General features: G+C 46.9%; 1 protein-coding gene across 5 annotated transcripts in view; it reads right to left on the bottom strand.

Moving 5' to 3' along the window:
- The window catches only part of LOC110500216 (dedicator of cytokinesis protein 4), a 146183-nt gene that overhangs the window by 49986 nt on the left and 69182 nt on the right, over window positions 1–27015 (bottom strand). For all 5 annotated transcript variants that reach the window (XM_036957600.1, XM_036957603.1, XM_036957602.1 and 2 more), the window contains exons 13-16: window positions 20251–20376; window positions 10101–10225; window positions 9306–9468; window positions 7090–7196 (exon numbers count right to left, since the gene is read on the bottom strand). In XM_036957600.1, coding sequence (XP_036813495.1) covers window positions 7090–7196; window positions 9306–9468; window positions 10101–10225; window positions 20251–20376 — 521 coding nt within the window. The remainder of the gene's footprint in view (window positions 1–7089; window positions 7197–9305; window positions 9469–10100; window positions 10226–20250; window positions 20377–27015) is intronic.

Raw genomic sequence — 27015 nt, 5'->3', positions numbered from 1 at the left:
CCATGACAGGGAGACATAGTGGAGTGGTAACGCGTGTGAAAGCAGTTGCTCCCGACGCCACTTCGGTACACTGCAGCATCCACCGAGAGGCTCTTGCTGCCAAGGGAATAAAATGAAACCATCAGCTGTTCTTGTCTAATGATGTTCTGTATGTCATTCTGTATTATGTTTCATGTTTTGTGTTGGACCCCAGGAAGAGTAGCTGCTGCTTTTGCAACAGCTAATGGGGATCCTAATAAAATACCAAATACCAAATGTAACCATGTAACGCTTTTACAACATACAGAAAGAAGTGCGTTGGTTATCAAGGGGAAATTGATACGTTTTTTTAACTGAGAGACGAGCTTAAAGTTTTCTTTACTGACCATCATTTTCACTTGTCTGACCGCTTGCATGATGATGAGTTTCTCACACGACTGGCCTATCTGGGTGATATTTTTACTCGCCTGAATGATCTGAATCTAGGATTACAGGTGCTCTCCGCAACTATATGTGCAGGATGTGCAGGACAGAATTAAGGCTATGATTAAGAATTTGGAGCTATTCTCTGTCTGCATTAACAAGGACAACACACAGCTTTTTCCATCATTGTATGATTTTTTTGTGTGCAAATGAATTCAAGCTTACGGACAATGTCAAATGTGATATAGCTGAGTGAGTTGGGTGCGCAATTATGCAGGTACTTTCCCGAAACGGATGACACAAACAACTGGATTCGTTATCCCTTTCATGCCCTGCCTCCAGTCCACTTACCGATATCTGAACAAGAGAGCCTTATCGAAATTACAACAAGCGGTTCTGTGAAAATTGTATTTAAATCAGAAGCCACTGCCAGATTTCTGGAATGGGATGCACTCAGAGTATCCTGCCTTGGCAAATCATGCTGTTAAGACACTGATGCCCTTTGCAACAACATACCTATGTACGTGGTTGCAAAGTTTGGACGCCTTGCTTCGCGTTCTTAGGAAACTAAGCAGAATTTAGTTTTTTCACGTATTACTTCTTACACTGTTACCCCAGGAAATCTTAAGTCTTATTACATACAGCCGGAAGAACTATTGGATATAAGAGCAACGTCAACTTACCAACATTACGACCAGGAATATGACTTTCCCGAATCGGATCCTCTGTTTGGACCACCACACAGGACAATGGATCGGATCCCAGTAGGCGACCCAAAACAACGGCGCCGTAGAAGGGGCAGACGGATCAGTCTTCTGGTCAGGCTCTGTAGACGGGCACACCGCCCACCGCTTCTGAGTATACTACTCGCCAATGTCCAGTCTCTTGACAACAAGGTAGACAAAATTCGAGCAAGGGTTGCCTTCTAGAGAGACATCAGAGATTGTAAAATTCTTTGTTTCACGGAAACATGGCTCACTCGGGATACGTTATCAGACTCGGTACAGCCACCCGGTTTCTTCACGCATTGCGCCGACAGAAACAAACATCTCTCTGGTAAGAAGAAGGGCGGGGGTGTATGCCTTATGATTAACGAGTCGTGGTGTGATCATAACAACATACAGGAACTCAAGTCCTTTTGTACACCTGACCTAGAATTCCCTACGATCAAATGCCGACCACATTATCTACCAAGAGAATTCTCTTCAATTCTAATCACAGCCCCCCTCCAAGCAGACACCTCGACGGCCCTGAAAGAACTTCATTTGACTCTATGTAAACTGGAAACCACATATCCTGAGGCTGCATTTATTGTAGCTGGTGATTTTAACAAGGCTAATCTGAAAACAAGGCTCCCTAAATTGTATCAGCATATCGAATGCGCGACCCGGGCTGGCAATACTCTGGATCATTGCTACTCTAATTTCCGCGACGCATACAAAGCCCTCCCTCGCCCTCCTTTTGGAAACTCTGACCACGACTCTATTTTGTTGCTCCTAGTCTATTGACAGAAACTTAAACAGGAAAGGCCCGTGCTCAAGTCTGTTCAACGCTGGTCCGACCAATCTCCACGCTTCAAGATTGCTTCGAACACGTGGACTGGGATATGTTCCGGATAGCATCGGACAATAACATTGATGTACACTCTGATTCGGTGAGCGAGTTTATTAGCAAGTGCATCGGTGATGTGGCCACGGTGACTATTAAATCCTTCCCCAACCAGAAACTGTAGATTGATGGCAGCATTCTTGCAAAAATGGGAACCACTGCTTTTAATCATGGCAAGGCGACCGGAAACATGACCGAATACAAACAGTGTAGCTATTCCCTCCGCAATTCAATCAAGCAAGCTAAGCGTCAGTATAGAGACAAAGTAGAGTCGCAATTCAACGGCTCAGACAAGAGACGTATGTGGCAGGGTCTACAGTCAATCACGGACTACAAAAAGAAAACCAGCCCCATCACAGACACCGATGTCTTGCTCCCAGACAAATTAAACAACTTCTTTGCTCGCTTTCAGGACAATACAGTGCCACTGACACGGCCCGCTACCAAAACATGCAGGCTCTCCATCATCGCAGCCAACATGAGTAAAACATTTAAACATGTTAACCCTCGCAAAGCTGCCCAGACCAGAAGTCCTCCCTAGCCACGTCCTCAGAGCATGTGTGGACCAGCTGGCTGGTGTGTTTACGGACATATTCAATCAATCATTATCCCAGTCTGGTGTTCCCACATGCTTCAAGAGGGCCACCATTGTTCCTGTTCCCAAGAAAGCTAAGGTAACTGAGCTGAATGACTATCGCCCCGTAGCACTCACTTCCGTCATCATGAAGTGCTTTGAGAGAATAGTCAAGGAGCATAGCACCTCCACCCTACCTGACAACGTAGACCCACTCCAATTTGCTTACCCACCCAATAGGTCCACAGAAGACGCAATCGCAACCACACTGCCCTAACCCATCTGGACAAGAGCAATACCTATGTAAGAATGCAGTTCATCGATTACAGCTCAGCATTTAACACCATAGTACCCTCCAAACTCATCATTAACCTTTTGAGGGCATGGCAGATTTACGCCCCCTTTGGAGAAATTGGGTACCCCTAGTAAACTGAAAAAAAAATTCTCAAAAATTGCTAATATATGCATATAATAATTATTATTGGATAGAAAACACTCTAAAGCTTCTAAAACCGTTGGAATTATGTCTGTAAGTATAGCAGAACTCACAGGGCATGCATTCTTCCAAACTAGTTTTTGTGGTCATGAAAGTTGGAGCAACTTTGACGTCATGGCCCCCACCCTTCCCGACCACTTATGGATCTGGGGACACTTTCCATCTCTTCCACTAGATGTCCTCTTTCTGTAGAGCGTTCAATCGTTCAAATCGCGAGAATTGGCCCTATGGGAGTGATTTGAGTAAGTGCCGCGAGAAAAAAACCTGTGCGTTAGGGCGCGAATTGGTCACAGCCATTCCTTTGTTCCAGCACTCCTGGGAAGAGCAAACGATGCCCGGTTGAATTGAAATTTGTTTTGTGTGTTAAAAACATCATAAAGCTTGCTTCTGCACTTAGTTTGACCTGTTTAGTCGACATATAATATGTAATTTTGAAGTTTTGATGCGCAACGTTTCCGGACCAGAGGACGTTTTGGGTGCATTTCAGCTGATGTTATTAGCTGTAGCTAATACAAAGACGCAAGACTTGAAACCAAACGATGTATTGGGTAAGTATGAACCCTTCCAGAACATTCTGAACGAAGACCATCGAAGGTAAGGGAATATTTATGCTTAAATCTGTGTTTCTGTTGACTCCAACATTACGGAGAAATGTAGCTTATATCTGAGCGCCGTCTCAGCAAATTGAATAGTGTGCGATTTCTGTAACGTTAAAAATAAATGTACCAAAGCGGTTGCATAAAGAAGCAGTGTATCTTTCTAACTATATGTAGAACATGTATATTTAGCCAAAGTTTATGATGTCTATTTACGTTATCTTGCCGAGCTACCTAGATTTCCTGCGGGCATTTTTGAGTAATTTCTGAACATGAGCACATTGTAAATGGACATTTATGGATATATATGGCATATTATTGAAAAAAAAAAATGTACTGTGTAACATGTCCTATCACTGTCATCTGATGAAGATTTTCAAAAGGTTAGTGAGCGATTTATTTTTTAATCCTGCTTTTATAATTTTATATTTTCTGGGACAAAATGGCTGCCGCTTGTCTTGGTTTCGGTGGTGGTCTAATATAATGTGGTGTGTTTTCGCCGTAAAACATTTAAAAAATCTGACATGCTGGGTAGATGAACAAGGTGTTTATCTTTCATTTGAGCTATTGGACTTGTTAATGTGTGGAGGTTAAATATTTCTAAGAATATTTTTGCGTTCCATGCGCCACGGTTTGAGCTGAACGGGGGGGAGGTGTTCCTCTAGAGGAACTCCTGGCATCAACAGGTTTGAGACCCTGGGTTTCGACCCCGCCCTGTGCAACTGGGTCCTGGACTTTCTGACGAGCCGCCCCCAGGTGGTGAGGGTAGGAAACAACATCTCCACCCCGTTGATCCTCAACACTGTGGCCCCACATGGGTGTGTTCTCAGCCCTCTCCACTACTCCCTGTTCACCCATGACTGCGTGGCCATGCACGCCTCCAACTCAATCATTAAGTTTGCAGGCGACACTACAGTGGTAAGCTTGATTACCAACAACGACGAGACGGTCTACAGGGAGGAGGTGAGGGCCCTCGGAGTGTGGTGTCAGGAAAATAACCTCACACTCAACGTAAAAAACAAAGGAGATGATTGTGGACTTCAAGAAACAGAGAGGGAGCAGCCCCCTATCCACATCGACGGGACAGTAGTGGAGAAGGTGGAGAGTTTTAAGTTCCTCGGCGTACACATCACGGACAAACTGAAATGGTCCACCCACACAGACAGCGTGGTGAAGAAGGTTACAGATGCACAATTGAGAGCATCCTGTCGGGCTGTATCACCGCCTGGTACAGCAACACAACCAACCGTAAGGCTCTCTAGAGGGTAGTGAGGTCTGCACAACGCATCACCGAGGGCAAACTACCTGCCCTCCAGGACACCTACAGCACCCGATGTCACAGGAAGGCCAAAAAGATCATCAAGGACAACAAGCACCCGAGCCACTGCCTGTTCACCCCGTTATCATCCAGAAGGCGAGGTCAGTACAGGTGCATCAAAGCTGGGACCGAGAGACTGAAAAACAGCTTCTATCTCAAGGCCATCAGATGTTAAACAGCCATCACTAACATTGAGTGGCTTCTGCCAACATACTGACTCAATCTCTAGCGTGTTTTATAATTAACATTTGCATGTAATAAATGTATCACTAGTCACTTAAACAATGCCACTTTATATAATGTTTACATACCCGACATTACTCATCTCATATGTATATACTGTACTCTATACCATCTACTGCATCTTGCCTATGCCACACGACCATCGCTCATCCATATATTTATATGTACATATTCTTATTCATTCCTTTACACTTGTGTGTATAAGGTAGTTGTTGTGAAATTACTAGATTACTTGTTAGATATTACTGCACGGTCGTAACTAGAAGCACAAGCATTTCGCTACACTCGCATTAACATCTGCTAACCATGTGTATGTGACCAATAACATTTGATTTGATTTGATTTGAGTGGATTCTCGGCCCTCACTAGCATGAAAACGAAATACAGGCACGAACTGTGTATGGAAAATTATTTAAGACTCTCCAATACAACCCAACATTGCAGAATTATGTGCATCCTTTCATGCACACCCTTCTCATTAACCTGTGGTGAGTTATTCACAAATTTCAATGAACAAATAAGGTTTTATATGTAAGATGGTTAAATAAAGAGCAAAACTATTGATTATTATTATATTATTATTTGTGCCCTGGTCCTATTAGAGCTCTTTGTCACTTCCCACGAGCCGGGTTGTGACAAAAACTCAAACTCATTCTTATGTTTAATAAATGTATTGTATAGTGTGTGTGTGGCAGGCTTACAATGATGAAAAAAAACAGCATTTGAGAGTGTGCTAACCCTGGTGCTAGAGGAGGTACGCAGCTGGAGGTTGAATAATTGAAGGGGTACGGGACTACAACAAGTTTGGGAACCACTGGTCTAGACAACCTACAACCTGTCTGTCTCTCTGCAGTACCTTGGATTATATTGTCTCTCTTTCAGGCCAAAACCTCTTTACCCCTGCTTGTGTCTCATTCTCTGTCTCCGAAGAGTTCAGACTATCCACAACCTGTGTATGCTCTCTTACTATGCCTTTCTTTTTATAACACTACCTAGCACCTACAGTGCTCTGTACCCCTTCCTATCGCTCTCTTAAACCACAGCCTCAGTGCTAACTAGCCTTGCCCGTCTCGCAGAACAGCTCCTTGCTAGCCTGCAGAGAACTATTGTGTGCTCTGTAATCTCTGTCTCTGCAGCTTATGTTCCCTAGCCCTGTCGATCTCAACCTACAATTACCCAGAGCTACACCCCAAAACAGGCAACAGGCCCCATAACACAGAGCTGTGTTTAATTGGCTATGCCTGAGGGTTGGTTTAAATGCTGTTTGCTTTTGGGTTAAGTGGAGAGCTTACTTAGCGCCTGTTTATGACAGAGTATAAACTGGAAAAGTATCAGCGGGAAATAGCAGTGTGAGCATGTGATGTGTGTGTGTGTGTGTGTGTGTGTGTGTGCGCGTGTGTATTTGGGCATGCGTGAGGACAGAAAATACCCCCCCTCCCCCTCCCCACACACACACACACACACACACACACACACACACACACACACACACACACACACACACACACACACACACACACACACACACACAGCTCTGCCCATGTCTCATGGTTAGTGGACATTACATAAACAGATATAACTCATCATCCTGCTAGCCTACTCATTGCTGAAGCATCTGACTCACCTGGCCACCGCTCTGGAGCCAAGCAGCCACAATCAATCATGGTAATGGGACTGGCTTATTACAGCGCTTTTTTTTCCTCAAGGTCTCACAGAGCTTTACATGAAACAGTGTGGATCGACTCATCCGCCGCTAATGTGAAACGCCTACCTAAGTGACGACTATCATGGTGGAAAGGTGAGAAGTGATTGTATGTGTGTGTGCGCGCGCGCGCGTGTGTGTGTACAGTACCTTATGAATGATGAGCTCGTGGGTGCCGTCCGGCAATGTCCGTCCGTCCTCCTGCATCAGATGAACGAAGGAGTAGCCAAACAGCTTCTTCTCCCCTTTGTCTTTCGCTGTGGAACACCGCACACATCCAACGTCACTATCAGGAAACACTATCACCGCTACTGTCTAGTACTCTACAATCAGACAGCTATGCTATAGAGTGCAAGACGTACGCATCACATGTGGCTGGTGGCACCTTAATTGGGGAGGATAGCATTCCAATTCACTCCATTCCAGACATTATTTTGAGCCATCCTCCCCTCAGCAGTCTCCTGTGTTATGCATCCATTCAACCTGGAAGCTCTATCGCTGTGTTAGGAGCCTTGGAGGAAGTGAGGGAAAATGGTGCCTTTATTACGGTAGCGGGTTTAAAAACAACACCCGCGAGTGTCAGAGCAGGGAGTGGTCGTCAGGTGGGAATTGTTCCTCGGTGTCGTGGGAGAGGGTGACATACTGAGACTCGTTCAACTACAGGCCTGGAAGAGGAATATGAGGAGATTCTGAGGCACAGGCCCTTTTTTGAAAGTTTAAGGAGATTCTCGAGAAGTATCGGGGGGGGGCAGAGACTAGACTAATTACTGTAATGTAAAGCTGTGAAATGCTCACGTCTCGACCACTAACCGTAGGAGGTAGCGCGCGACATTCGTCTGATATTAGTCCCCCCTCCAAGCAGGGCAGTGTACATAGAATTGTCTCGTTGAGCCTAACACTCCTACAGTAAACATCGTAACAGCAGAGCAATGTTTTTGAAACAGCTGAAATATATAGACATAGACATATCCTTATATTTGAAACTTGTTTTGTTGAGTTAACTTAAATTGCAGTAACAGCCTATGTCATTTAGAAATGGTTGTCATAGCTTTAAGAAGCAACAAAAGAGGTCAACTCTGCCTGGCTGGCTGCACTGAGTCACGTTAAACAGCTGATGTCCACTCCCCAGTGAATTACTCACATTGTCAGTTGCAATTTGATGATTTATATGATCTTGATAAAATTGAAGCCTGGCTTGTTCTAATGCTGTAAGATAGTATATTCATATGGGAGGGGTAACCCTTCATTTTTTATATGCTAACATTATGAGCTAGCTAGCAGAAACGGCTTTTGTCTTGAAGTTAAAATATAATGAGTGTACTACGGGAGATAATTTTATTTATTGATTATTTTCCACACGTTTGTGAATAGCTGAGTCACACTGTACTGTACAGTGGCACCCTCCCTGCATACTTCATAAGCTTACAATATCATGACAGTCCGATGCTAATGTCAATTGAAAGGTTTATGTACATATTATGTCTATTGAAATCACATCGTGGTGCCTCTGCTGCAACTCTCTTCAATCTAAGTACGCCCACAGATCTTTTTAAATCTCCCCCCTGACCTCTGACCCAACTGTGACCTCTGACCTTACGGCTTCTGCCCCACACAGTGTTGCTAATTTAGCGCTATATTTTATAGAGTTTTCAGGCCCCTCCACACAGGCAGAGAAGCACAGGTGTGAGAGCGGGGGAAAACACTACATCGGGGACCGTAGATGTGCCGCAGCAAGGTAAATTTGTGCTGTGACATCGTCGTGGCAACGGAATAACGTCATCTAGGGACTTCTAGCGACAAATCAAGGAGCAAATAGCGGTTCTCAATGACAAATAGTTGGCAACACTGACCCCACAGTCTCAACAGATAGATGTTACCATAGAAAACAAGTAGAACCTCTAAAACTGCAATCACTGGAGCCGCCACCAAATGTAAGATATTAGCATTAGATGTGTGTGAGATACAGTAGGTGGCGGCGGCGGTGTGGGTAAAGTTGTTGTAATGTTTTTTTGACTTGTGCTTCAGTTGTGTATGTCATCTATTCTCTTGGCAGGCTAGCCTCTATAGTGGGCTAAAAGAGCACCTAGTTAACAGCAAACACACCACAACCATAATATCACTGGCTGTGCTGCCCAAATTAAAAGTTCCTTTAGAGAGATAAGAGTCCCCTCTGACTACATTCCCAATGTCAGTAGTATATATTGGAGTCCACACACACACACGCACACAGGCAGATACACGCACAGAAACACACGCAGAGGCACAGACAACGAAACAGACAAACGCACACACACACACACACACAGCCCTCTTACCCCCCCACACACAATACATTATCCCAGAGTAGTGTTGGAGTAGTGTCTTACTGGAGCAGTGTCTGAACTCAAAGCGGACGTGCGCGCCCCTGAACATGTCCACAGGGATGGGTAGTTTGATCTGCTCAGCCCAGCGGGGACTGTTGTTGTGGTAGAGCACAAAGGAGTGGTACTCATCCCCACCAGGCTCCCCTGAACCAGCCGCTACATAACTCTGGAGGAGAGAGAGAGGGGGGAGAGAAAGACGGAGGAGGATAAAGAGAGGGGAGAGGGAGGTAGGGAGAGAAGGGAGGGAGGGAGGTAGGGAGGGAGGGGAGGGATAAGGGGGAGAGGAAAGAGGAAAGAGCGGAGGGGTAGATAAGAGAGGGCAGAGGAGTGAGGAGAGAGTGGGGCGAGAGCGGCGTTAATAGGCAGTGGAGATGAAAGCAAGAGATGGAGAGAGGAGGAGGGAGATTGCAGGACACACACACGCACAGCAATCTCAGTCTCTCGCTCTGACTGAGAGAGTGACAGGGTTGCATGCAGAGGTGAGCTCTAGCAGCAGCAGAATCAAATCTATTTTCTGCGTATGGCTGCAGCATCCTGTCTGATCAGGAAACCACAGTGTTTTACAGAGAAAACTAGTACCCTACCAATGACCAACACCATGTGCCAAAACCCATCCTCATCTCACATCTAGCTGAGGCAGATAGATAAATCACACAACCAATACCTGTTCATCTGTACCCATATAGGCCTTCAGCATTAGACAACATTTGCCTCGTTCAGTCTGATTGAACCAGGTACAACGAAGAGAACACAATCATGCCTGTAATATGAAAAACCGTAAGGAATGGATGATCTTACCTTCATGACCTGGCCTTCGATGTCCAGCACATAGACCGTGATCTCCACGTTCCTGGCAACGCTCTTCCCTCCTTTCTCAAACTCTCCTTTCTCCAGCGTCATGTAAAGGTCATTCCTCATCTCTCCTGCAGGAGGGCGAACAGAGTGGTTCAAGCAGAAAGAATGTTGCACTCTGGATATAGGTTTCCTTCTTTTTACCAGTGGAAATAACAGGCATACTCATCTAGTGTTGGGTTGATTATATTTTCCAAGTATAAAAACATTAATCACTTGCTTCATTCTATAGCTAGAGGATTCCTGATACTACCAGGAGTGAGAAATACACCTTTTTTTTTATCTTTGTCTGTTGTGGTCTAGTACTGTCTTAATGCCAGCTGGGGCCATCTACTTTAAGTGGTGCCTGTCTTCCCAGTGGTCTACTTGGTGTGTGAACTGCTGACTGCTCATCATTTTCAGATAGTTGTTGACACATCAACCAGGATCAAGGGGCAGAGCAATGGCAGGGCAATCTGTGTCTTGTTTTGGTAATCAGTGGCTGTATTGGAGGGGGAGCGGTTTCACCTCTCCTAGGGCAGTCAGCAATTAGTACGAGGAGGTGTATTCTCCACCTCTGCTAGACAATGAGCAAGTATTGTTAATTCTTCAGTCTCCCCTGGCTTCTTAGCAGCGGCTTACCGTCGACGAAACAAAGACGCTTCTCCCGAGTTGTTTGAGGAAGGTGCCACACCACTCTCTCACTTGAGTATCTTACCTAGTTGTTTACAGACTAATCAACTTTGTACTCTTTTGTAGCTTTGTCAACTATGTGTGTGTTTTCCATATCTGTTCGGACCTCTCCCTGTAGACTTTTACAGACGCTCCCCACCCCTTGGCCGCAATCCTTCTAATTTAGTGTCCCCTGCGCGCGCAACCCATGTGATATTCTGGCTTCCCTGGCAGCATTTGGAACTGCCAATCATCTTCGCTTATGCTGCCTTTCAGTCCCGTGACTTTTTTGGGCCGTGATGGAGAACTGGATCCCCCCCCAGAGAACACTGCTACTCCAGCTGTTCTTCCTTCATCTGACTGTTTCCTCATAGTCCGAGAGCATCTGACTGTCGCGGTGGTGGCACAGGTCTGCTCATTTCTAAGTGGAGATTTTCTCTTTCCTCCCTCTCTCACCTGTCCGTCTCCTCATTTGAATTCCATGCTGTCACTGCCACTCAAGCTTCACATTATTGTCATCTATCGCCCACCAGGTGCCCTTGGAGATTTCCTCAATGAGATTGACATCCTGATGAGCTCCTTTCCTGATGATGGCTCACCGCTCTTCGTACTTGGCAACTTCCACCTCCCAACGTCTGCCATCGATTAGTTTCTTTCCCATCCTTACCTCGTTTCACCTCGCCCTTTCTCAATCCCCTCCAACTCACAAGGCAGGCAATATGCTTGACCTCATCTTTACTAGAGGCTGTTTGCGTACTAATCTCACTGCAACCCCTCTCCAGGTCTCTGATTACTTTACTTCTTTTTCCGCCTCCCTTTCCTCTAACCCTAACCGCTCAGCCCCTACCCAGATGCTCATGCTCCGTCACAATCTTCGCTCGCTCTCTCACTTCTCTCTCCTCTCCTCTTCTATCCTATGTTCTCTCTCCCATCTGCTAAATCATTCTCCCTCCTGTCTCCTGATTATGCCTCTTCGACCCTACTCTCCTCCTTCTCCTCTCTCCTTAATCGGCAGGTAGCCTAGTGGTTAGAGCATTAAACCAGGAACCGAAAGGTCGCTAGATCGAATCCCTGAGCTGACAAGGTAAAACTCTGTCATTCTACCCCTGAACAAGGCAGTTAACCCACTGTTCCTAGGCTGTCATTGTAAATAAGAATTTGTTCTTAACTGACTTGCCTAGTGTTACGGTGCGTGAATGAGGACCCAAAAGCGAATTAACGTAAACAGAACTTATTTAATAACAAAACATAGGTAGGCTCAGATGGACCGGCAGATTCCGACAGGACAGGACAAGGTTGCAGCAAACATGACGATAGTCTGGTTCAGGCATGAAAAACACAAACAAGAATCCGACAAAGACAGAAACAAAAACAGAGAGAGATATAGAGGACTAATCAGAGGGAAAAAGGGAACAGGTGGGAAAAGGGGTGACGAGGTAGTTAGGAGGAGACAAGGAACAGCTGGGGGAAAGAGGGGGAGAGAAGGTAACCTAATAACGACCAGCAGAGGGAGACAGGGTGAAGGGAAAGGACAGAAACAAGACACAACATGACAATACATGACAGTACCCCCCCACTCACCGAGCGCCTCCTGGCGCACTCGAGGAGGAAACCTGGCGGCAACGGAGGAAATCATCGATCAGCGCACGGTCCAGCACGTCCCGAGAGGGAACCCAACTCCTCTCCTCAGGACCGTACCCCTCCCAATCTACTAGGTACTGATGACCACGGCCCCGAGGACGCATGTCCAAAATCCTACGGACCCTGTAGATGGGTGCGCCCTCGACAAGGATGGGGGGGGGGGGGGGGGGGAAGACGAGCGGGGGCGCGAAGAACGGGCTTGACACAGGAGACATGGATGACCGGGTGGACGCGACGAAGATATCGCGGAAGAAGAAGTCGCACTGCGACAGGATTAATGATCCGAGAAATACGGAACGGACCAATGAACCGCGGGGTCAACTTGCGAGAAGCGGTCTTAAGGGGAAGGTTCTGAGTGGAGAGCCAAACTCTCTGACCGCGACAATATCTAGGACTCTTAGTTCTTCGCTTATTAGCAGCTCTCACAGTCTGCGCCCTATAACGGCAAAGTGCAGACCTGACCCTCTTCCAGGTGCGCTCGCAACGTTGGACAAAAGCCTGAGCGGAGGGGACGCTGGACTCGGCGAACTGAGATGAGAACAGCGGAGGCTGGTACCCGAGGCTACTCTGAAAAGGAGATAGCCCGGTCGCAGACGAAGGAAGCGAGTTGTGGGCGTATTCTGCCCAGGGGAGCTGTTCTGACCAAGACGCAGGGTTGCGAAAAGAAAGACTGCGTAAGATGCGACCAATAGTCTGATTGGCCCGTTCTGCTTGACCGTTAGACTGGGGGTGAAAGCCGGAAGAGAGACTGACGGAAGCCCCAATCAAACGGCAAAACTCCCTCCAAAATTGAGACGTGAATTGCGGACCTCTGTCCGAAACGACGTCTGACGGAAGGCCATGAATTCTGAAAACATTCTCGATGATGATTTGTGCCGTCTCTTTAGCAGAAGGAAGCTTAGCAAGGGGAATAAAATGAGCCGCCTTAGAGAACCTGTCGACAACCGTAAGAATAACAGTCTTCCCCGCTGACGAAGGCAGTCCGGTGACAAAATCTAAGGCGATGTGAGACCACGGTCGAGAGGGAATGGGAAGCGGCCTGAGACGGCCGGCAGGAGGGGAGTTACCGGACTTAGTCTGCGCGCAGACCGAACAAGCAGCCACGAAGCGACGCGTGTCATGCTCCCGGGTGGGCCACCAAAAACGCTGGCGAATGGAAGCAAGCGTACCCCGAACGCCAGGATGGCCGGCTAACTTGGCAGAGTGAGCCCACTGAAGAACGGCCAGACGAGTAGGAACGGGAACGAAAAGAAGGTTTCTAGGACAAGCGCGCGGCGACGGAGTTTGAGTGAGTGCTTGCTTTACCTGCCTCTCAATTCCCCAGACAGTCAACCCGACAACACGCCCCTCAGGGAGAATCCCCTCGGGGTCAGTGGAGGCTACTGAAGAACTGAAGAGACGAGATAAAGCATCAGGCTTGGTGTTCTTAGAGCCCGGACGATAAGAAATCACGAACTCGAAACGAGCGAAAAACAGCGCCCAGCGCGCCTGACGCGCATTAAGTCGTTTGGCAGAACGGATGTACTCAAGGTTCCTATGGTCAGTCCAAACGACAAAAGGAACGGTCGCCCCCTCCAACCACTGTCGCCATTCGCCTAGGGCTAAGCGGATGGCGAGCAGTTCGCGGTTTCCCACATCATAGTTACGTTCCGACGGCGACAGGCAATGAGAAAAATACGCGCAAGGGTGGACCTTGTCGTCAGAGAGGGAGCGCTGAGAAAGAATGGCTCCCACGCCCACCTCTGACGCGTCAACCTCGACAACGAACTGTCTAGTGACGTCAGGTGTAACAAGGATAGGTGCGGATGTAAAACGATTCTTGAGGAGATCAAAAGCTCCCTGGGCGGAAACGGACCACTTAAAGCACGTCTTGACAGAAGTAAGGGCTGTGAGAGGAGCTGCCACCTGACCGAAATTACGGATGAAACGACGATAGAAGTTCGCGAAGCCGAGAAAGCGCTGCAGCTCGACGCGTGACTTAGGGACGGGCCAATCAACGACAGCTTGGACCTTAGCGGGATCCATCTTAATGCCTTCAGCGGAAATAACAGAACCGAGAAATGTGACGGAGGAGGCATGAAAAGAGCACTTCTCAGCCTTCACAAAAAGACAATTCTCTAAAAGGCGCTGGAGGACACGTCGAACGTGCTGAACATGAATCTGGAGTGACGGTGAAAAAATCAGGATATCGTCAAGGTAAACGAAAACAAAGATGTTCAGCATGTCTCTCAGGACATCATTGACTAATGCCTGAAAGACAGCTGGAGCGTTAGCGAGGCCGAAAGGAAGAACCCGGTATTCAAAGTGCCCTAACGGAGTGTTAAACGCCGTCTTCCACTCGTCCCCCTCCCTGATGCGCACGAGATGGTAAGCGTTACGAAGGTCCAACTTAGTGAAAAACCTGGCTCCCTGCAGGATCTCGAAGGCTGAAGACATAAGAGGAAGCGGATAACGATTCTTCACTGTTATGTCATTCAGCCCTCGATAATCTATGCAGGGGCGCAGGGACCCGTCCTTCTTCTTAACAAAAAAAAACCCCGCTCCGGCGGGAGAGGAGGAGGGGACTATGGTACCGGCGGCAAGAGCTACAGACAAATAATCTTCGAGAGCCTTACGTTCGGGAGCCGACAGAGAGTATAGACTACCCCGGGGGGGAGTGGTTCCCGGAAGGAGATCAATACTACAATCATACGACCGGTGTGGGGGAAGAGAGGTGGCCCTGGACCGACTGAACACCGTGCGCAGATCGTGATATTCCTCCGGCACCCCTGTCAAATCACCAGGCTCCTCCTGTGAAGAAGAGACAGAGGAAACAGGAGGGATAGCAGACATTAAACATTTCACATGACAAGAGACGTTCCAGGAGAGGATAGAATTACTAGACCAATTAATGGAAGGATTATGACAAACTAGCCAGGGATGGCCCAAAACAACAGGTGTAAAAGGTGAACGAAAAATTAAAAAAGAAATGGTTTCGCTATGATTACCAGAAACAGTGAGGGTTAAAGGTAGCGTCTCACGCTGAATCCTGGGGAGAGGACTACCATCCAGGGCGAACAAGGCCGTGGACTCCCTTAACTGTCTGAGAGGAATGTCATGTTCCCGAGCCCAGGTCTCGTCCATAAAACAGCCCTCCGCCCCAGAGTCTATTAAGGCACTGCAGGAAGCTGACGAACCGGTCCAGCGTAGATGGACCGACAAGGTAGTGCAGGATCTTGAAGGAGGGACAGGAGTAGTAGCGCTCACCAGTAGCCCTCCGCTTACTGATGAGCTCTGGCTTTTACTGGACATGAAGTGACAAAATGACCAGCAAAACCGCAATAGAGACAGAGGCGGTTGGTGATTCTCCGTTCCCTCTCCTTAGTCGAGATGCGGATACCTCCCAGCTGCATAGGCTCAGCACCCGAGCCGGCAGAGGAAGATGGTAGTGATGCGGAGAGGGGGGCAACGGAGAACGCGAGCTCCTTTCCACGAGCTCGGTGACGAAGATCAACCCGTCGCTCAATGCGAATAGCGAGTTCAATCAAGGAATCCACGCTGGAAGGAACCTCCCGGGAGAGAATCTCATCCTTTACCTCTGCGCGGAGACCCTCCAGAAAACGAGCGAGCAAAGCCGGCTCGTTCCAGCCACTGGAGGCAGCAAGAGTGCGAAACTCAATAGAGTAGTCTGTTATGGATCGATTACCTTGACATAGGGAAGACAGGGCCCTGGAAGCCTCCTCCCCAAAAACAGATCGATCAAAAACCCGTATCATCTCCTCCTTAAAGTCCTGATACTGGTTAGTACACTCAGCCCTTGCCTCCCAGATTGCCGTGCCCCACTCACGAGCCCGTCCAGTAAGGAGAGATATGACGTAGGCGACACGAGCAGTGCTCCTGGAGTAAGTGTTGGGCTGGAGAGAAAACACAATATCACACTGGGTGAGGAACGAGCGGCATTCAGTGGGCTCCCCAGAGTAACACGGCGGGTTATTGATTCTGGGCTCCGGAGATTCGAAAGCCCTGGAAGTGGCCGGTGGATCGAGGCGGAGATGGTGAACCTGTTCTGTGAGGTTGGAGACTTGGGTGGCCAGGGTCTCAACGGCATGTCGAGCAGCAGACAATTCCTGCTCGTGTCTGCCTAGCATCGCTCCCTGGATCTCGACGGCTGAGTGGAGAGGATCCGAAGTCGCTGGGTCCATTCTTGGTCGGATTCTTCTGTTACGGTGCGTGAATGAGGACCCAAAAGCGAATTAACGTAAACAGAACTTATTTAATAACAAAACATAGGTAGGCTCAGATGGACCGGCAGATTCCGACTGGACAGGACAAGGTTGCAGCAAACATGACGATAGTCTGGTTCAGGCATGAAAAACACAAACAAGAATCCGACAAAGACAGAAACAAAAACAGAGAGAGATATAGAGGACTAATCAGAGGGAAAAAGGGAACAGGTGGGAAAAGGGGTGACGAGGTAGTTAGGAGGAGACAAGGAACAGCTGGGGGAAAGAGGGGGAGAGAAGGTAACCTAATAACGACCAGCAGAGGGAGACAGGGTGAAGGGAAAGGACAGAAACAAGACACAACATGACAATACATGACACCTAGTTACATATAATAATCCTCCTCCCTCTCTGCAGAGTAAAGGTTGACTACATCTCCTACTCATTCACGCAGCCTCTAAAGTCCGCCTGTCTCCCTCACACAACTACGATATGCCTTGAACTCTTTCTCTCCTCTCTCTCCAGATGATTTTCTTCGACTAGTGAGGTCTGGCTACCTGACAACCAGCCCACTCAACCCCTCCTCCCTTCTCCAAACCATCTCTTGAGACCTTCCATTCCTCACTTCCCTCATCCCTGACCACTGGCTGCGTCCCCTCTGACTTCAAAATGGCCCGAGTTGCTCCCCTCAAACACTCGACTCATCTGACATCAAACTATAGACCTGTATCCCTTTTTTTGTTTTCTTTCCAAAACACTTGAGCGTGCCGTCCCTGATCAACTTTCTAGTTCTCTCTCTCAACTACCTTCTTGATCCTAACCAGTCAGGCTTTAAGACGGGTCACTCAACCGAGACTGTGTCATGGAGGCTCTCCACACGGCCAAAGCTGACTCTCTCTCATCCTCCTAGATCTATCCACTGCCTATGACACCGTGAACCATCAGATCCTCCTCTCCACCCTCTGAGGGCTGGGCGCTTCAGGCACTGCACACTCTTGGATTGCATCCTACCTGGCAGGCCGCTCCTACCAGGTGACGTGGAGAGGATCTGTGTCTGCATTCTGTACTCTCTCTACTGGTGTACCCCAGGGCTTGGCCCTCTTTTCTCTATACACCTAGTCACTCGGCTCCGTCATATCAAGCTCAACCTCAACAAGATGGAACTGCTCTTCCTCCCAGGGAAGGCCTGCCCGCTCAAAGACCTCTCTATCACGGTTGACAACTCCAGAGTGTCGTCCTCCCAGCGTGCAAAGAACCTTGGCGTGACTCTGGATAACACCCTGTCATTCTCTGCAAACATCAAAGCAGTACACTCCGTTCTGCCACCTCAGGTCTCTTGGACCTCCCACCCCACGGGAGGGCAGCTCCCCCTCAGCCCAGACCACGCTCTTTTCTGTCCTGGCACTGCAATGGTGGAACCAGCTTCCCCCTGAAGCTAGGACAGCAGAGTCCCTGCCCATCTTCCGAATACATCTGAGACCATACCTCTTCAAAGAGCATCTTAAATATTCCTCCTCGTCACTCGGATTAAGTATATGGATGTTAATATAATTGCACGTAAACCGAACCTGCAATTTTTTGTTCAGTGGTCATTTACATTTTATGATATACACATACATGTTTGAGTTAAATACGTTAAGGAGAAAAGTCTGTTTTACAGCAAAGAGAAGGCATCGACACATCACACTTGTCAGCAAGGATAGGGTGACCTCTTCACCCCAGTGGCAGACATGGAAGTGACAGGGTTGGCACAGGGCACAGATCTGTTTTCAGGGCAGACGGGTTTGACGGTTCTGAATCTGAACGCTCCACAAAAACATCGACATCCCAACGGCTGGCAAAAGGCGCATAGCGGCACCCTCCCCGCACACTTCGTATAGCTGACAATAACACGTCAAATATTACAAATAAATCAACGGGCTTGGTTTTCACTTGCGCCTGCACTTTCAGGAGTGTGTGGCGCTCTGGAATTAGAGTGGATGTATGGTCGCAGTACGGCTAAGCGACTATAGCATTCAAGACGCCAGGTGCTTCCTGCAGTATGATTCAGACGGGTGAAACGGATGCTACACACACAGTCATCTAGTGATAACACGTTCATGTGTATTCTATTACCTCATCACCCGGCACACCGGACCACAAGGTGTGACAGTTAAACCAGACGCTCTTCATTTACTTTGTGAGATAAGGAGAATTACATCCCCCACTTACATTCTGAGCTGGTGGGAAGTGTTAGTTCAGTTGGGTACAGCAACACAATACTATCTGAGCCAGTGAAGTGTTCAACCTGTACTGAGACAAGTGTACACACACACACACAGACATTCAAGAGTAGCTAGTAGCTGCCTCGTATGAAAACAGACTCCTGAGGAGGTCTGTCTAACTTCACAGCCTAGAGAATAATTACAGGAAATGACACATGTATACGCTCAAAGGCAGCCTTTGAAGGGCAGTCATGGGAAGGAGATAGCCGAGAAGTAGTGGTACACGTTTTATAAATAGGGTTTTTGGAGAGGTAGCACAATGCAGCAAGGCAACATCTGCACGAGAGAAGACAGGTCCGTATCCACTCCAGAGAATAGTTAGCCACAGAAAGGAAATGAGAGGAAGTCGTCTTCTTCCAGCCCGTGTGTGTGTGTGTGTGTGTGTGTGTGTGCGCGCGCGCGCACACAAATAGCTCTCCACATCTCTATCTAATGGCTTCCAGGGTTCAACTCAACCCAGAGAGATCAACTCTCTCTCAAACACACACACACACACACAGCCTGGAGAGAGAGCAGCGCAACTTGACTATAATCCTTTGCCTACAGGAGCGTACACACACTAAAATCCCTAGCCCAGGGGCACAGTGAAAGTGGGAGCAGACTCTGACAAAGATCGTGAATATAAATCTTGAGCTGCTGTAGAAGCCAAAACACTAGGGGACACACATCAATCGGTTTATTTTTATGTGAATGGACGTTCACATTACTTTTTTTCTTCTTTCAAACAATGGCTTTGTCTGTTTTGCAAGTGTACTGTGTACAGTCATTCATGCCAATACACACTCACCAGACAGTTTATTAGGCATGGCATTCAATTGTTGCTCAATTGTTATCAACGGACCTAACCTTTTTCCAGGAAAAGTTCAGAGATGCCGTTCTGCACACCACTGTTGTACGGTGAAGTTATTTGTCGGTTTGTGGCCCTCCTGTTAGCTTGCACAATTCTTACAATTCTCCTTCGACCTCCCTCATCAACAAGCTGTTTATGCCCACAGGACTGCCGCTGACTGTTTTTTGTTTGTCGCACCATTCTCTGTAAACCTTAGACACCGTTGTACGTGAAAAGCGCCTGGCACCGACAACCGTACAACGCTCAAAGCGGCTTAGGTCACTTGTTTTGCCCGTTCTAACGTTCAATCGATCAGTAACTGAATGCCTCGATGCCTGTCTGCCTACTATAGCAGGCCACGTGACTCGCCGTCTGTGGTAGCGAACCATTTCCGTGAAGCCGGCGGTGTACATTGGCCACGCGTGTAGATTTACCTGCAAAAGCAGTGCAGTACAGACGTGGTTATGTTTTGACCAAAGAAGAGGTTAGCTGCGTGGGTGGTTTCTTACCTGGCATGATGATGTCAGAGAAGCCCAGTTTCTTGGTGATGGACACTCCTCTGGTGAACAACACCATGTACTCTCTCCTCAGCTGTTCAATGTCCCCGTGCAGCAACTGGAGAGATACAGCCAGGCCTGGGAACAGAAGAAGCCCACACAAATGTTTAGAATTAAAGTGACGCATCCTGAATACTTGACATGTAGTAAGATGTGACTCACGTGCACACACACACACAAACACACACACACACACACACACACACACACACACACACACACACACACACACACACACACACACACACACACACACACACACACACACACACACACACACACACACACCATGAGTCAGACTACGGTATGCTTTAAGAATAAATAATAAAGAAAAAGCATCGGCATCATCTCCATCTAATATATTGGAAAACAACCAATAGATGTACAATCGCAGACTGTGGCCTTGGAATAAAACCCCTGCTTCTATTTTCAGTATTTTTTCATTTTCATATCGTTCCATATTTCCTTGATGCCATGCTAGATATTGCTCCGGTTTTCAAGGAAGTGGAAAAGGCTTTTGGTCAACCAGACCACTGATCCTGTCATTCTGAAATGTTTCAGGTCAATAAATTATTGAATTTAGAAACTGGTACATATTTCGCCGGCCTGCTAAAAGGAGAAGCTAAGGCACTTTGTGGCCCAAGATGGCGAGGGTTTAATTCCCCCAAACTACAATATCCATACACACACACACACATTCCTCGAACAGATTCGCCTGTCACAGCTCAAACCACAGGAATACAGAGGCAGCAGTCTTGTAACAACACTGAAATCCTTCCACAGTAACGTTATGTTTTAACATGGCACAGTCAAGGCTTGATCAATAATCTAAGACGAGAAACCCATTAAGTTTGGGGGGAGATTCCACAGTGCTTGGGGCATGTCTGCCTTGCCCTCCCTTTCATGTGGATGAAGCCCATGGCACAGCACAGCCTCACAGCCACTCCAGGGCCACAATTAGGCAAACCCCTGCTTCATTGCTATTCTACACAGTAACACACAAGAGTATTCAGGGCTGCCAGCCTGCCTGCCACCACTTTGACACTCTCTCCCCTCTGTCCTCCTCACTGGCTTTTCACCAACTTAACACACGGAGCACAGGGAGCAACAGGATGGAGCATTTCCGCTGTTCAACAACAACAACAACACACAGCCTTGTGTTGCTTCTGCCCATTGCGGAGCCTTATTCTCTGTCACTTTTGCTGACTCCGCACCCTGTCTCTCTCTCTCTCTCTCTGTCTCTCTCCATCTCTCTATTCCTGCTTATTCTTTCTCTCTCTTCTCGCTCCCTCTCGTCCTCTCTCTATGATTACTCAAACCAATATCATTTAGCTCGTTCCTCTGCTTCAGATTTTCTCCTATTTTCTTCATTCGTCACTCCCTGTAAATTGGCCAGCAGCTAGCTAATATTCCTCCATGGCTGGTTTTGGTCGGCAGTTTGGAAGCTCTACACAGCAGGCCCCGCTGCGCAGCACAGCACTGCACACCAGCGCTCATTTTAATTGTTCCCCTGACAACCAGACTAATGAATTTAAGGCCTTTAATTATGCAAGTTATTCCACCGTCTCCTGCATCAATGCTTTATAAGGGCAGGACCTGTGGAGAAGAGAGTGGAGGCGTGCAGTCACCTGGCTACATGGCAGAGAGGCTCAACCGATTGTCTTTTAGTGCAGTCGTATGGTAGCCTGCTGCAATACAGCAGAACGTGTAAGGGGTTTGGAGTTGATATTGAAATGAAGCGGATACATACCTGTACAGTAGGAATGGTGGGATGGCTTTAAATACACAGAATTAGCAGGGGGAAAACGAGTGTTCTCAGTCAAGTAAATCCAAGTGAAATGTAATGGGGTTTGTTCTGTAGAAGTCAGCGTTTCTGCCTCTTCGGGAATGACTCATCTGCTTTTTATGCATAACATGCTATTACTAAAAAAGGTTTTCACATGCAGGGTTTCCGTGGAACTACTCCGTACACTGTGGCTCTGTCAAAGTTTTATGCCGAATCATAATTAATGAATGTGCCCTCGCTCCTCAATGAGCCAAACAGCACTGGTTTGACATCATTCATCAGCAACTGCTGTATCAATCCATATTGCATTCATCATCATTCAGACGAAACGCACACAGCTTTACTGTGATGCTGTTTGAACTTTTTTCAGCGGCTGTGAAACAGGAAAGGGGAAGCTTGATCCGGCACTGAGTATGATCGATGACACAATCTGGAAGGTATTCGATGGAAAGCCGCCTGGATCTTCTGATTAACACAACTTAAGAGGCCGGGGTCAGAAAAAAATGTGCATTTCAAAATTATTCCACCACATCAACTTTACTTCAATCATGTGATGTGATGCCATGTGCGTGTGGGGAGAAATGGGGAGAATGGGTGAGTTGATGAGCAAGAGGACGAGAACGATGCATCGCGACGTAAACACAGATTGTGAATGAAGAACAGGGCGGGCCATTCTATTGTATGGATCCATTCTAATTATAGGCCTAATCTTAAAATGGTATGTTACCATTTCACCCAACGGTACCAAGTTCACCCAATCAAAGCTGTCTTATCAGTCTCCTCTGGTCTACTTGGAATAGGCTACACAGTGAGCGTAATTGTACATGCTGAATGGCTTTCAATATCTGGGAAAATATCCATTTTGGGCAGCAGGCAAAAAAAAATGTCCCCACGGACAATTGCTTCACTTCACTTTAATTGGCGAACAAGTTGCTTGCAAAGAAAACAAGTCTGGCCGGCACCATGAACAAAGTGAGTCAGGAGCTCCCTCCCTCTGCCCAAAATAAGGCAGCTGCACAACTGTTGTGGTGCAACAGTGTGGAAGAATGACAAGACACAAAGAGACAATTGGAGACTACAACCAAACGAAGGTATGTCAAAGTGTGTCAAGCTATTGAAAGTTTTTTTTTTAAATTGTGTCAACTGTTAGGACAAGGGACGACAAACTAAATCCAACGACTGCCATTGCGTGAAGACGCACACAAACACGAGCTGACAATAATTGATTATTTTTGACTGCTGTCATATCTACACTCATATTCATTATGAGGCCTTTGTAGCTTTTTTTTGCCGAGTTTCACTCTTTATCAAGGCCACTTGGCGCTGATAATGATGCTTAGGCTGCGTTTTCATCATTTGACTGCGTGTCTGTTGACCATGTGTCTTGGTGGTTGGGTTGTTTTTATTTTGTCCATATAATAAAAAGGCTACTACCATGTTCCAATACATATGTATTGTGCTTCTACACCTGCATTGCTTGCTGTTTGGGGTTTTAGGCTGGGTTTCTGTACAGCACTTTGAGATATCAGCTGATGTACGAAGGGCTATATAAATACATTTGATTTGATTTGATTTGATATGCTTTCTGTTTCATCGTTGTAACAATGGCACTCCTCGAATAAAATCGATTGAACACTTGAATTTTAGCCATTTTTATTCTTATATAGAGTATATATTTTTTTACATATAGCCTACAGTTACAAAAACTAATGAAAGTACTATCGTGTTAGTTGAAATAAAATACTAATCATATTCTAATGTCACCCAAGGCCTTCATAAACACAACCAAATGATTATTTTTGCGATGGCATATATGAAATATATGAATTACACTGTTAGAATGTTGCAGTCAGAATGACCGCTCTTTAGGTTGAACTGGGTCCCTCGAGGCCCAGCGGTTCTAGTGTTAACCCGTCTCCTCCCCTTCATCTACACTGATTGAAGTGGATTTAACAAGTGACATGAATAAGGGATCGTAGCTTTCGCCTGGTTTCAAGTCCATGTCATGGAAAGAGAAGCACTCAGTGTAGAAACACCATGATAAGTGTCGGGGTGGCAGGTAGCCCGGCGGTTAAGAGCGTTGGGCCAGTAACCAAAAGGTTGCTGGGTCGACTCCTGAGCCTGTTAGGTGGGAAAATCTGCCGTTCTACCCAGCCCCCAACAACAACACCCCCCCCCCCCCCCCCCCGGGCGTCAATGACGTGGACGTTGATTATGGCAGCCTGACTAGGTGTCCCCCTTTCCCCTTCGGTGATGTATTGAAGCATACAGTATCATACGTTGCTACACACCTCTATCAACTGCATGGTTACCGATTCTTCTAAATACAGCAGAGCGGAACACTGAAGTGTTATTGGACCATATCATCCTGCATGGAAACTGCCACAAATAACCTCGATGTCTAAACCGCCTAAACTCTTCTGCAACCTCCTGAAAAATCAACACATCTTAAAAGCATTCTGAATCCCCATCCTCGTAGTTAACATCAAATATGCATGTCTTATCTGGTATCAACAACAACATAACAGACTACTAGATACTTCTGCAATATGCATATGATATAAGGATTAGAACATCATCTTATAGAACTTATTCATTTAACTCCATTGAGTCAGAGAGAGAGTGCAGTAAATGGTTGATTAAAGTGTATCTCTGTAAGGATATTGTTCTCCTACTTAGCATCATTCCCCAGTTCACTTTTGTCTGGGAATTAATTCCAATTTCTCGCTTTTCAATTCAACTGAGAAAATAACATCTTAATTTATTCCAAAGCCAATCTTTCATTTGGGATTTTAACTGGCGCCGGGCTATTAGGGCTGACCCCATTTAGCCGATTGTTTGGTTGATAGGCTGTTGGTCGACCAAAATGTCTTTACTCGAGCTGTAGAAAAATATATATATATATCATGGTGCACAAGACACCTGTCCGAGTGGACTAATCCACTGTGGAGGCCGTTGGGATGGCACAGTCCATCAGTCTAAGATATGGTACTGAAATTGTATATGGTTATATTATGTAAGAACAATGGTGCAACACAAATAAAGATGATATTATTTTATAATAAAAGTGCTTTCTCCCGCGTTGGGTAGTGGTCGCTGTCCGAGGTTCTGAAACACATCAGTGCGCTGTTGAATTGGCGCATTTCCGTTTCTATGTGCATAATAGCAAAGCATAACAGCAAAGTTAACCAGCATATTGGTGTTGAGAACAATGCGGCAGAGGCAGCAGCGGAGTTAGGAGACGAGAAAACAGCCCTTGCTTAAATTGTCTAAGAAAAGTGAGGAGAGAGGAAACACCAACTTAATTAGGTCTATAATCAATTGCCTAACTGTTAAATGTGCCTTGCTTAATAAATCATCCATATAAACTCAGCAAACAAAGAAACATTCCTTTTTCAGGACCCTGTCTTTCAAAGATAATTCGTAAAAATCCAAATAACCTCACAGATCTTCAATGGAAAGGGTTTAAACACTGTTTCCCATGCTTGTTCAATGAACCATAAACAATTAATGCACCTGTGGAATGGTCATTAAGACACTAACAGCTTACAGGCGGTAGGCAATTAAGGTCACAGTTATGAAAACATAGGACACTAAAGAGGTCTTTCTATTGACTTTTTTCTATTGAAAAAAAACAAAAGAAAGATGCCCAGGGTCCCTGCTTATCTGCGTGAACGTGCCTTAGACATGCTGCAAGGAGGCATGAGGACTGCAGATGTGGCCAGGGCAATAAATTGCAATGTCCGTACTGTGAGACGCCTAAGACAGCGCTACAGGGAGACAGGGCGGACAGCTGATCGTCCTCGCAGTGGCAGACCACGTGTAACAACACCTGCACAGGATCGGTACATCGGAACATCACACCTGCGAGACAGGTACAGGATGGCAACAACAACTGCCCGAGTTACACCAGGAACGCACAATCCCTCCATCAGTGCTCAGACTGTCCGCAATAGGCTGAGAGAGGCTGGACTGAGGGCTTATAGGCCTGTTGGAAGGCAGGTCCTCACCAGACATCACCGGCAACAACATCGCCTATCGGCACAAACCCACCGTCGCTGAACCAGACGTGACTGGCAAAAAGTTATCTTCTCTGACGAGTCACGGTTTTGTCTCACCAGGGGTGATGGTCGGATTCGCTTTTATCGTTGAAGGAATTAGCATTACACCGAGGCCTGTACTCTGGAGCGGGATTGACTTGGAGGTGGAGGGTCGATCGGTCTGGGGTGGTGTGTCACAGCATCATCGGACTGAGCTTGTTGTCACTGCAGGCAATCTCAATGCTGTGCGTAACAGGGAAGACATCCTCCTCCCTCATGTGGTACCCTTCCTGCAGGCTCATCCTGACATGACCCTCCAGCATGACAATGCCACCAGCCATACTGCTCGTTCTGTGTGTGATTTCCTGCAAGACAGGAATGTCAGTGTTCTGCCATGGCCAGTGAAGAGCCCGGATCTCAGTCCCATTGAGCACGTCTGTTGGATCGGAGGGTGAGGGCTAGGGCCATTCGCCACCTGAAATGTCCGGGAACTTGCAGGTGCCTTGGTAGAAGAGTAACATCTCACAGCAAGAACTGGCAAATCTGGTGCAGTCCATGAGGAGGAGATACACTGCAGTACTTAATGCAACTGGTGGCCACACCAGATACTGACTGTTACTTTTGATTTTGACCCCCCCCCCCCCCCCCCCCCCTCTTTGTTCAGGGACACATCATTCAATTTCTGTTAGTCACATGTCTGTGGAACTTGTTCAGTTTATGTCTCAGTTGTAGAATCTTGTTATGTTCATACAAATACTTACACAAAAGTTTGCTGAAAATAAACGCAGTTGACAGTGAGAGGCAGATCCTGCTTCTGTTGCCTGTTTGAGTGTTTGTTTAATAGTCTAGCAACCACATGTCGGATAAACAATTTCACGGCTGTTTTTAATC

This window comes from Oncorhynchus mykiss, chromosome 21, assembly GCF_013265735.2.
Source record: "Oncorhynchus mykiss isolate Arlee chromosome 21, USDA_OmykA_1.1, whole genome shotgun sequence".
Classification (NCBI taxonomy): Eukaryota; Metazoa; Chordata; class Actinopteri; order Salmoniformes; family Salmonidae; genus Oncorhynchus; species Oncorhynchus mykiss.
Note: the sequence above shows the minus strand (reverse complement) of the source record. Positions and strands in the feature narration are given on the sequence as shown.